Source organism: Anoplophora glabripennis, unplaced genomic scaffold (assembly GCF_000390285.2).
Source record: "Anoplophora glabripennis isolate ALB-LARVAE unplaced genomic scaffold, Agla_2.0 scaffold104, whole genome shotgun sequence".
Taxonomy (NCBI): domain Eukaryota; kingdom Metazoa; phylum Arthropoda; class Insecta; order Coleoptera; family Cerambycidae; genus Anoplophora; species Anoplophora glabripennis.
Window position 1 is genome coordinate 786,018 of NW_019416210.1, and position 13,706 is coordinate 799,723.

General features: G+C 30.8%; 1 protein-coding gene across 1 annotated transcript; it reads right to left on the minus strand.

The window, feature by feature from the left end:
- Nucleotides 1-204: 204 nt before the first annotated feature.
- LOC108904807 (ejaculatory bulb-specific protein 3-like) lies at nucleotides 205-7,073 on the minus strand. The gene is made up of 2 exons (XM_018707482.1): nucleotides 6,790-7,073; nucleotides 205-1,003 (listed from the first exon to the last, which is right to left on the minus strand). The coding sequence occupies exons 1-2, from the start codon at nucleotides 6,974-6,976 to the stop codon at nucleotides 819-821; spliced, it is 372 nt and encodes a 123-aa protein (XP_018562998.1). The 5' UTR covers nucleotides 6,977-7,073; the 3' UTR covers nucleotides 205-818.
- Between the last annotated feature and the right edge of the window lie 6,633 nt (nucleotides 7,074-13,706).

A 13,706-nucleotide genomic window follows, 5' to 3' on the forward strand; every position in this document is an offset into this window, starting at 1 on the left:
GCGAATTTAAAAAAAAATAAAAAATCTCATATAAAACAAATGGTTCTTAACTCGTGCAAAATAGTATAACATTCATCAATAACTGTTCTAATATTTACAATAATATCATTTTTCACATCAGTATGTCATATTAGAATAATAATGAAAGGCTCTACATATTTCTATAAAAACTTTATTCAAATTTAAAATACACGTGATAAATAACCAACAATACGTTTTATAGGTATGAAATGATATGAAATGATTTCATCAACATTAAGTATTAAAATTTTGATATAATTGGAAAATTAAACTTTCATTTATTGCATTATAGTTGTTAGATGACATTGGGACGTATTAGTAATAGAAAGAGTTTACAGAAACCTGAATTTAGCCAAAATATTTACTGCTAAGACTCCTTGAACAGCAGCAAAATATGTAGAAACAGTAGAAGGTACCATAGAAAAGAATTTTTGAAAACTAATACAGAATTAGATAATACGAATCTCCAATTTTTTTTTTTTAAAGCAGTCGGTCTGGTTTTGAAAATGAAAGATTTTAAAAACAATACTATAGATTTTGCAGTACTTTCATTGATGAACATAGAAATATATTTTGAATATGTATAAAAGATAAGAAAGACAAAATAAATCAATTTTTTTCATGTATGAAATGAACTTTACAGTCTTAAAACTAAGATAACTCTTCGAATTCTCATTTAAAAAACAAGCTCACAAATTCTTGCTAATCTAAACTTATTTCCTAATTAATATCTAAAGATATGATATGTACTAACTATAACCTAGATCTTATTGTTAATAATGCTTTTTTAATTCTGCTTATGTTTTTGACAAATGTTCTTCGTAGCGCTGTTTATATAAACCTTGGGGATCATATTTTTTGGTCAGTCTTTCCCAGTCTTTGGCTCTCTTCGACATCAGATGTTTCATAACTTTTTCAGCTGTGTCCTTCTGTTTCGCGTTACATTTGGAACAGTTACTTGATAAGGCATCAGGAAGCGTCTCTGAAAAATGAAAGTATCATCAATGTAATTAGACTGATATACGTTAAAATATGGGTGAATCTTTTGGATCAAATTATTAATGTACTTAAATAGAAAATAAGTACTAATTAATGATTTCATTTTCTTTGGATTGAAGTAATGCTTGAATTCTGAGATACATTTTTCATAAATAAATCTTTTAAATTTCTTTTGGATTTTTAAGGAGAAACGTTATTAATTTTTTAACTTTGGACACGACTTGAAAGCTATATTTTTATAGATAGATAGATGTTTTTTACCTAATTCCAAAACTTATTCTAGTGATTTTCAGTTAGAACTAGTTTTGAATTATAACTTATTAATAACAAAAAATATCAAATCAATTGAGGAATTTGACAAAACACTGTAATAGTAATTATGGAATTAATATTAGATTTTTCATAAATATAGCTAGTCATTTTACACGAAGTAAATTATTTTTAGGACAAATTCCTACAATAATAGATTTATGTTAAGATAAAACACCATTTGATTAAATTAGTAGTAAGATGAAAACTCAACGCAAAAATCCACTTCAAAAGCAGATCGTTCTGTAGATTTGTATTTGATTAATGCGTAGTTTAAGAAATTTCATTGTCCTAGTTGCAAATTATGAGCAACGCAATTCACATTTATGCAGTTCTAGAATGATAAAAGATCCTTTTAGATTTTCTTTGTTTCATAATATACAAAATAATGCATACCTTTAATAACACAGCCACACAAAAAAGTTCTGTACCAGAAACATTATAAATAGAGTACGGGGTTTTCGTCGGCTAGTCATAGGAGTGTTCGTCTAAACAAGTAAATAAAGAGGTAAGTATAAATAAAAATAAATAAATTTGTGTATTTTATCAGCGAAAGGTCGTTTTTTACCCCTTGGTGCGTTCGACATTATTAGAATATTAAAACACCTATACACGAAGCAAACGAGAAACCAATAACTGCCGTTATTATCGGTTTCGTATGGTGCGCTGTACCGAAAGGCCGACGCGACGGCTATGATCATCCGACCGAGTCCCGAACTCTAGTTATAAATATTGAGAATTGAGTCATTTGAGTAAAAGTAGGCAAATATCTAAAAATGAGAAATAAAGAATATAAATTCGATTTCCAGTGTCCTGTCTCTTTCAAATCGGTTTTTGTGCTGCGGATTTGGATTCAGCATAAAAAAATACACAAAATCTAACTATGAACTATTTTTGCCGATAGCTGTTTCTTTTTTTGTTTAAAACTTTTGTTATCTATGTAAAATGATTTGAACAAACTCACAAGACAGTTTTCAAAATTATCTAAGGGCAACGGTATAGAAAATTTATAAATCAGTTTTTGAGTAATATCAACCAATGCATAAAATTTATCGTTATTACTCGAATGTTAATTTGTACGAAAGTGTATGCACTTAATCTAAGTATTCAGTATTAAAATATCTTAAGTGATTAAAAAAATATAAAAAAATTATAAGTGGAAAGTTAAGTGAAAGCATGTCAATTGATCGTGCACTATTAATACCGAAATAGATTAAAATTCTTTTATTACTGTTACTTATTGTGAGAACAAATACATTTTTATAGGAATTTCTTTTATGAACATCTCATTTTATACATATTTATCTACGAAATTTTCAATGCTTTCTTGAAAATTCTAGAAAAGTTCTCTATTAGAAATACAAACATATTTTATTAAAATATATTAAAATAATCAGAGTAAAACATATTGCACAGTCGCTTTGTCAACGAGTAGGTTTTAATTATTATGCATTGAAGTATTTAGCAATACTTGCAGTAGTATTGCAACAAAATCATGACCTACTCTCGTTGCACTTTTTTAAATTGAGTTTAAAACAGGTATTTTAGTTAATATATCTATAATATATATAACAACATATCTGCATAAAAATATAAAAACAAAATATTTAGGATGCAAATATAAGAGACAGATACAAACTGTAATTTGTTTTCTATACTTTCTGTTTTAAAATTAAATGGTTTTTTGAAATGTCTGTAGAATACCAAAATTGTAAAATATATAGCTAAATATGTTAGTTATACCTAAAATTGAAAATGTGAAGCGAAGGTAACCTTAATTATCTAAATAAGATGTTATTCCGTTCCTGATCATTTAAATCGTCAAGATCTTGTCTAGTAAATTCTATAGTGTGTTAGTTTCTTGTATTTAATGTATTTTTTTTATTTATAAAAATTAAATGTTGTATGTAGTAGACATATGGACGTAAATCATGCGGGTAACTTATTATTTAAGCGGGCGTTTGTAAATCAAAACGTTATATTTATTGCGATGGATAATACATAATAGGTATGTATCAAAAGGAAAGTTAAGAAAAAGTGAAGTACTTATATTATATACCCTGTTGGGTTCGAAAATTGTTGCTTATTATTTTTTTTACACAATTTATTGGCAGAATATTTTTATTTTTTAAAAAACTACTCTTATTAACTTACGTAGGTACCTACTAAATATACTATATTGTTTTTAATATGTGATATACATTTTGTAGATACAAATCGGTATTAAGAGCACGTATTTTATGATTTTAATAAAAGTTTGTTACTTTATTATGTAAAAAAGTTTGGAAAGGGAGAGACAATTCTTCTAAAATGTATTGACTGTATGTACAACAACGCAACGAAGTACATTGCCTGGAAAATGTAAGTACCTATTTACGAAACAAAAACTGTTATATCTCGCTTCTACAATAAAACGTGATAAATCTGAAATTCTAATCTACAGCTCTCGTAGCTACTTCTAATGGCTACCAATCTCATGAAACCTGCTTTACAATTTTGAGGCCTGACAAGATCGTAAAAAAAAATCAACAAAATTGCTTTTACCTGTTTTTCGATATTTTATCACCCATACAAACCAATTAAATTAATCAGTCAAAGGTATTTTATGTTCTTTTTTGTCTATCTAAAATTAACACAACGGAAGAAGCAGATAATTGAAAAATGCACCTCACTGTGCAAGGAATTTGTAAGATATAGTTCTTACTAAAGGAAATGTCGTTTTAAACCAAAAAGATCATATGAAAATGTATTTTTTTAAACAATGTTATTATATTATCAATTGCAATAAACTTATGTGAAAATAATACTTTACAGTGACGGATACTAGGATTAATAATAATTATGGATTGTTTTACCTTAAAATAATTTTTGTGTAATTTTCGGAAAAATAAGTATTTTAATATTGACAATCTACACCGTTTTCGAGAAAAAGTTATGATTATATCAATTAAAGTAAGTAAAAATCCTTTATTACCATATTTAAGGTCAACCGAAACAACTAAATGAGGAATTTATTTAATGATATTAAATAATTGTTTTTCAAATATCCCTCTGCCTCAATACGTTTTAAATCGGTATATCTACACGTAGATATTCTCTTACTCCTTTTTATATTTGCATGGATTTGCTGATACTCTAATTTTTAAAACTATAAAAGTACAACAGTCTGTGTATGAAAAATCAATTTGTAAAGACCAATGTTCAAATAAGAAAAAACCTTAAATTTAGACGAGGAAAATGCTGTTGCGTTTTTGACATGTTTTCAAAGGCCAGAATAATTTTAAATTTATCTAAACTTATTATCTTTGCAAACCGCTAATTTGTACCAACACGATAAGAGATATACAAAAAAATCAAGAGATCACTTTAATTCTAAATATCTAAAATTTGCATTTTAAAAATGACAAAAATATATTTTTTCCCGTGGCGTTTTGTAATTTTTGTGATAAATGTATACTTTTCCAGAATTGATTAAATGAAATTCCATTTTATCCTCGTAATTTGCACACAAAATCCAGAAGATATTTCGGGATACCATAGGTTAAGCATTATATGTATAGGAATACGCATGCGCCTAACTGTTGGAAACTATTTTGGATCGATCTAGGAAGAAGTTATTTTGTTCTTTCGTAATTTAGTTTATCAATCCTTTGAACACAACATACATGTTGATACAGTATCCACTGATTTTAAAAGTTTTTGATTATGTAGATCATAATGTGTTATTAAAGAAATTATATTTTACGGTGTTTCTAATGATTTACAAAGTATTGCTGATTCATTGCGAAATACTTTGTACTTTTATGAATTTGATGCTTATTTTATAACACCTCAAGGTTCTAACTTAGGGCCCTTATCATTTATATATTTTATTATTGACTTAATTAAAGTGACGTCAAATTGAAATTTTTTATTATTTTCTATTGATTGATAAATGTGTAACACTAAATTCAGTACCAAATATTTTTGAGAGAATATGTTAAATAGCAACGTAGGTACTTAAGTATCTTCTTACTTGATTTCCTAATTATTTAATGACCAGTAAATTTTGCGAATATTTTACAAGAATACTTTATTGCCACAAATTGATTGTACATTTTAAAAATATTTAAAATTATTTAAAAAACCAGTGGCTTTTTTTCAAAAAAGGTCCCATGCTCCCCCAATAACTTCGCCACTGGAGAGTGTTTTGGAATAAATTAACCATGAAAAAATAGTCCCTACTAAAAAAATGTCATCCCCAAAATTTTATCACTAAATATTTTTTGCCAGTCAAAATCATATAAATATTTGAAGTTTTAACATTTATTTAGGGAGGTGTCCTATCAAATATTTTTATAGGGCAAAACTTGATTATTTTCATCGGTAGAACACGCCATTAAAGTTTGGCAAAACTTACCATTACATTACATTACATTAAGTTTCAATTGAGGCGTTTACTGCAATAGTGGCCTAACTTAAAAAATAGCATTTGTGAATAATTAAGGTTTAAAATATAGTGATATTTTTAATGGTTCTTGCAGTGAGAAGCAATTTAATACATTTATTTTAAATTTGGGAAAAGGTTCACCACTTTCATTGGTAATCAACATACCATATAATTTTACATTATAAAACACCGAACATTACCAAAGAAACATAGGCCACTTGTGCAGGTTATTATATAATTTCAAGAATATTAGGTCAATTAAAAACAAAAATTATGAAACTATACTAACAACTTTTATTGAAAAATCAATAGGAAATATTCGTTCTGTAACTATATAATATAACTGTATAAATATATGTATATTAAACATAATAAGTTATTCTTCTTATCTCCATTAAGAGAATTCTACAGGATCGTATAGTCCATTGGGATCATCATCTGTATTTATGAGTATATTTTGTTTTACTCGTAGATCAATATAAAACTTGTGAAAAATTGGAGGTACATAGGGTAACAAGTCAGTAACGTTATTGTACTTTAAACTATCAATCTCTCTCCCGAAATCTGTATTTTCACACTTAGGCCACTATTGCAGTAAGCGCCTCAATTTAACTATTACTATTTGTTATATTTATTATTTTTTAATGGGATTTTTTGTATTTTTATATGTACTATGCATGATTATTGTAAAATTTATACGTATATTTAATTTTCTCTTGTAATTATTCATAACTGCCGGTTTGGAATGAATAAACAAATAAATAATTTTTACATAAAACTTAATGTTTTCTATTTGAGATTCATTAATTAATTGAGAATTTATAATATGTTTATTATTACAAATATATTTGCGGACTACATTAAAATTCAAGATTCACTATCTTCACTAAAACTTTTCGATACATTTTGTCTTTTGTACACTGAAATTAACACGTAAGTATTTTAATTAACAAATGAGAATTCTGGAAAGAAAATAGCCTCAATTTAGTAAATATGTGAAAAAAATTAATGAATATGCATAAACGACTCACTTTTCAATTCTCTTCCCTCGGGCGTGCAGGGGCCCTCGTCCATCAAGCACTTGATATAATTCGTCAAGACCCTGTCGTTGGTCAGAATTTTCTCAACGTCCACATTGTCATATTTGCTGGTGTACTTGTTATCGGCCAAAACCAACCCCACAAGGGCGCAGAAGATCACAGCACTGAAAGGTTGCATTGTTAAGATGCACAGAATCTATTTGGACACCTTATTTTCTATTATATATGTAGCAGGGCTGGAAGCAGTTGCAGGAAAGTGTAAGAACGTCACGTGATTTGATTGTAAGAAAACTTAATTCGTCAAACACGGCTTGACCCACATTTCTAGCGAGAGTTTTGTTGCTGTAATGGGTTGCCCAGGTTACTTAAAAGATTGTCATTCAACTGTACCCGGTGGGAATAACAAACGCTTTTGTTTGGAAAATATAGACAAATAAAAATTATAAATAAGAATCAGTTATTTATTTCTTTTTTCGAGTATACATTTCAAGTTTTACGAAGAAGAACGTTGATCGTACATATTTTCTTTAAGAATTTAGTAAATAATAGGATGGTTCAGGGTCGGTCAAACTGAAAAGTGTAACTAAGTTGCATTCTTAATTTATAAAAGTAAAAAAATATCTATATATTGCATATTTTAGTAAAAACGTTATTTCATTGTACGAAGGTCTAAATTAATCGAAATTGGTTTATTTCACGGTTTTTAACGTTCGTAATTAAATCCTCTTAAAAAAATTTTAAAACAAAAAATTGATACTGGATAAAAATTTTAACAAAGGTGATTTATGTTTCTACAAAATCCTTTATTATCATCATTCTTCCTCTTCTTATCGTCCATGAATAAGTGATTTTTTCTTGGTGTAGCTAGCAATATTGATCAAGAAATTTCTAGCAACAATAAAGAATACTGGGAATTAAAATGTTCTTATTGTTGATTTTTATGCAATATTATAATAATTATTCACATAGGCTTGACTTAGCTGCATTAAGGGACAAGGTTTATTTAAAAAAAATATATACAAGGTGTCCCACCCAGAACTGCGTCGAACTCTTCTGCACTTCCGGTTATACCGGATGTCGACAACAACTTCGTTATTTTAAATGGAACACGCTATATATTATTGCATTTTCATATTCTACGTTAAATTTGAGGGCCACTTTATTAAATATTCCCTATACCTAGGAGTTATAGATTTTGAGATATTTTTAAAGAAAAATTTGACAGATGCAAGGTTCCGCGGAGATGCTAGTAACTCTTTTCCGGAGCGTAATATCAAGCGGATTATTGGTACCTGTAAAGGGCATAGGTACTCTAAATTATGGTATACCAACAGATTAAAACATTTAATAATAGGTGTTTCATTTTTGCTGTTACATTTTGATAGCTTCAAACAGTTATAACTTTGTTAACTTAAATGGAATATACCGTATTTTTTACTCTGTCGTATGTAGATTTTTTTTCAAGCCATATAAGCATTGTTGGGGTTGCCGTTACTATTTTTAGAGATATTTTCAATTTTCTATTTTTTGGACACTTTTTTCTCGTATCAGACTTGGACGTGGTTCCATCAGGATGGTGTAACCTGCCATACGGCTTGTGAAATTATCCTCTGAGTTTCTTTTGGGACACCTTTCACTACGGAGAAAACTTGATAATTTTTTTTTGTAGTAGGGAATTACAGCAGTAATAAATATGACGTATAAGGACTAGTAAGTTTAAAACCGGTATATGTTTGGCGATTCAGTTGACGAATAATCTTCTGTTTACCAGATATAGAGGGTGCAATTTACTATTGGATGAGGCTCAAGTCCGCAGAATAGTTATTGCCCACAATATCATTAGTTAAAAAGTTTAGTAGGTACCTATATCAAGTTCCATCGTTTTCGTACCACAGAAACTTGAAAAAACGTTTTTGAACAGGGTTCCATCTACTGATTTAAGTTTAAATGTAAATTTAAAGGCTAAGTGCTGTAGGTACCTTCATAAATGTTCGAGACATAAAGAACGCAGTTGACCATTGGATGAGCAAATTTTAAAAAATTTGTAGTGTTAAGTCTACTAAACTTACCAAATTTCATAACTGATATTAACATTATGATATGGGACTGTTAATTAGATTTTATGAAGCTGTGTCCAGAGATTTACTTGGTTTTAGGAAAGTCTGTGTTCCTTAATGTCTCAGGCATTTATGAAGGCACGTTAGAAGGATTAACTTATCCGTAAACTGTTTTCCATTTAGAATGCATCCTAAATTCAGCCATATCATTTTCGAATCAAATGTAGTAACTCCTAGACTACTAAAGCGACTGCATCGAGTTAAGTTTATATCATATATAACAGATCTTCATTGCGAGAATGTATGACAGCTTGAGAAACAATTTATTTTAAGAGCACCATCTGTTTAAAATTGTTAAATCATCTGGGATGGAACTAGATATGCAATAGAAAAAGATAACCTCAGGTCATCAATATAGAGTTTTATGCTGGAGATACGCATTAATGTCATCGATAAGGATGAGACATAAAAAGGGCCCCAGATCACATCCCTAAGGAACACCTGCCCCCGCTGTAATTGACTGAAACAGACTGCTCTGATCTGATTATCTCCTGACCAGCTTTTGCTGATATAATAATGCATATTAAGTAATTTGCAGTAGATCTTTCAGAAATAAGCACCTAGTACCTAGTTTCCAAATTCTGTAAAGTAAAATACAAACTCAGTTAATGATCCCTAATAAGAAAAACTTGAACATTTTTAATTCGATTTAAATGCACATAAAATTAAATGTTTGGATGGCTGAATAATATTAATCATCAGCAACAACTACAATTCTTATTATTCGGTATGGGTTATAATTAGGTATACACATTGTGAGAAAACGTTTATGCTAATTGTGTTTTTAATTAATGATACAGGTACTAATATTTGAAATATTCAATATTTTCAGATTAAAAAAAAACGCTTTTTATGTTTTTAGTGTAGTGTATTTCAGGAAGCAGTCTTTGAATATAGTTGTTTAAAACTCGAATAAATTTTGTAAATTGTTTTTTACTTTTATTATAATTTTATATTTTTAATTTTATTATAATTTTAGGGTTTAAATTCCAATGTTCTTTTTCGTTCTTTTCTTATGTTTCGAGGCATATACATTATTAAGAACTCCATGCATTTTGTTGTTGTTCTAATTTAGTTGAAAATATACCCTAAATATATTTACCCTTGTATGTGTTGCTTTAAAGTAAATCTCTTAAATCACTTAAGGTTGTTTTCCGAAAATATGTTCCAATAAATTGTGCAGTAACCGCTGCTATTTATAGCAGCTCGTCCATAATTTTGTTGATATAGGTATATTTATAATTAATTTACATCTGTAACAAAGTACTTTTTAATATTGATCTTTAGGTATAAAACTATTTGTTTAATAACAAACTGTTAAAGAATATATCTATTATATGTACATTTTATACAATTCTCTAAATTGTTATGTTGTACTTTAAACTCAGATATAAAGGTATGTTTTTATTAGACGTGCAGCGAAGCACGACAATTTACAACAATTCAGTGGACCATTTGTTATAATTTTTTAACTGCAACACAAACAGGTCGTTCTATGCTTTCGCATAAACTATTATTTGTCAAATTGCATAGGTTGACGGGTTGTTGACCCGTAGTTGTTAAAGTCATGTTTCTTTTAACAACTCAATAAATATAATTGAAAAAGCAAGAACATTTAAAATAACGTTTTCAAAATTTCCAGTAGCCGTAGTAAAAAATTAGTTTTGTAATAACTCTACAATGAATTTTAAATTTTTTAATTAAAATTAATTACTTTTTAATATACTAAAAAATTGTATAAATATAACATAATCTCCTTGGTTTTGGCATTCTATTGTTTTTGATAACAATAAAACATATCAGTGTTATGCAACCAGCTTTACACACCCAGATAACTCTTAGCATTTTCTTCCATTGATCTTATATGCAGTTTCTTTCGTCTTTTCGGCTGCATCTCGGTGTACTCTGTACCTACAACATAAGCACATACAAAAATGGTTCATTTCACGGATGAGACTAGACTAGAGGATTTACCTCTACAAAATCGATTGCGTGGTTTATGGACGACGGTACTCCACCACATTTTTCATTAATTGTTCAAAATTACTTGAATCATCAGCAGAATACAAATAAATCTGATAGGTCGAGGTCATGACGTTCCTGTAAATTGGCCATCACATTCTCCAGACTTAAATCAAATGGATTATTTTTTATGTGGAAACTTTAGATCCGTGGTTTACGAGATATTTGTGGAAACAGAAGAAAAATTTTGTCCAATGTATTCAAAATGAAACAAAAATATTCTTAGAGGATAGAGGCTATAACAAAATTATACAGATAGTACACATTAATTTTCCTCGACTTGTAAATTTTCGTATCCGTCTAAATGGTAGATAGTTTCAACAGTATTTATAATATATTATTTATTTGTATTCATGTTTTCGTATAATCTATTCCCAATTATTAAAATACAAATTACAAAAACATGTTAGCGTTAATGTAAATATTATACTTACAATTCTCTTCGTCCATTGGCGTAGATGTTGGAAATATTCAGTTACAAAAATACTTTCGCTTTCACATAAGGTAAGTTTATGCAAATTCACTTATTTTCGTAGAACATAAGGTGCACTTCAAATCAGGCGAATGTTTCGAAAATATACTCGAAACTCCTCAGACGCTACGAACTGTCTTCTATCGTCAACAAGCCGTTCAATTCAATCTACGAAGGTACCTAGATGGCCGCTACACCAGCAAAATGGCCCCAAAATCACTGATCTTTCCAAAAATTTTCCGACCTTTCGAAATTTCTACCGTCGAGCCACCAGGACGTCATTGAGCCGGCGCGGCGTAGCCACCCCCGCGTCATCGGAATAGAACCATTTGCTGCGCCGAAGCCTCCCTGGGACCGCCGCGCGCCTACGAAGGACGAGGGAAATACATTTTTCACCACCCTTTCGAAATTTTCAAAGAGGATGGATCACCGCCAAAGCTGTCTCCCGCGAGACCTTCAGGTCGGAATTAATTGATTTTATTTCAGATGACCAACCACGGCCGAGCGACCAGACCAGGAAAAAATTCAAACGAGATGTCACTGAACCTATCCACACAGCAGCTGTTCTACCGGGATTCACCCTGCAGGCGATTGAACGCGCACCCGCGGCAATTGAAGTCTATCAACCAGGACACAGTTCCTGGCTAGAGTCGAGCACTCGAAATATGAAAAGAATTCGATCCTATAGCAAGCATTCTGTACTATCAGCATCCTTTAAATAAACGATATACATTTACTAATCGCCTACAAATACACACAAGCCCCAAGCTCTAACGCTCTCGGTCAGCTCCATGCTGCACCAAGCTTATTCAAGCCTCAGTACCGACACTCCAAGGAGTCCGTACACAGTGAATTAAAAAGTAGTGGACAAAAGACAGTGATTTTCAGACACTAGGATATCAGACCCGAACCAAGTGCATACAGGGTGAAACAAAAGTCTGAACCACGTTTCTAAAGTCCTAAGTGGTAGTCAAATTAGTGAAGTGCTCCGACGGCCGACTCGGTCGCAACCTCAAACAAATAGATCGTGAAATCACCAACTAGGTATATTGAACTCAGAACGATGGTGGGGGACCGAAAATCTCACCTCCCCTCGATGATGGCCGCCGGGCCGTTCATCAAGAGGGAGAGGGTAAAGATGCCAGGGCAGGGAACCCTCTAGTCTCCTAACAGGCGCCCAACTCGCTGGTACTTGGACTACACGGTCCTTCCCATCCCATCATACCCATCTTGACCCAATGATGATGCTTAGGGGAGAAGCTGGCTGGTCTCAACAGCCGGGACCAATACCCAACCGCGACATGGCGCCTAACGTGGGCCCATGTTGGCTGAAGAATATGAAGCCAGCGATACACAACCACGATAATATCATATCTAATTTTTGTATATACCCCTCTGGATTGGGATGTTAGAGAAGTATAGTGGTATCTATCAAAATTAAGTAATTCCATTCTGGTAAAAGCTTTCACTCCCTAAAACAGGGCTTCGGTGACAAAATTTTTGGCAATTAAGCGGTGTTTTATTTTGTGGTTATCATATCCAATTTTTATAAACGCGTCTCTCTCGATTGCGAAGTCATAACATATTTAGATTTATCTACGAAAATTCGAATTTAATTGTAATTTGAGATATGTAAACAATTATTATCTCATTTCAATATGTTAGGAAGATGGGGACAAAATGTTTGGATGTAAAGAGATTCGAACGAATTCAGTAGGTACCTATATTGAATATAACAAGCTCCCCGATTGGGAAAGTAGCAACATATACAGGGTGATTCACAACATATCCAAAAAAATTTGGGAATAGATGCGGCATGAGAAATGGAGTCAATATTGTAAAAAAAAATGTTGTAAAATCTTTATAGTTTCTGAGAAAAAAAATATTGAAGTTATAGCACATTAAACCACTACATAGCTGGACAACTGTAGTCTCTAGCGTCATTCGCAATACGCGTGGAGAGCCATGTGACTCCTAATACTGAAATCCGTCATTGCGGTAGTTTTTACCTGTTATCTGTGGTATTTACGTCAGTTTTTTAATAGTTAGTGTCAAAAATGGCTTGCGTGTATAGCAACTCAGAGTTGATGGATATCGTTTTAATTTATGGTGAAGCAAGACAACATTTGTATTATGGTGAAGTATTTGTGTTATGGTGAAGCAAGATATCATTTGTGTTAGTTCGTAGAAAGTGAGTAAGACGGACCCAAATGTGTTTACACGTGAGTGGATAAAATTTTGAACAATTGCTGTTGCAGCATCGGGTATGTCAAATGATTTTATTATTTAAAAACACA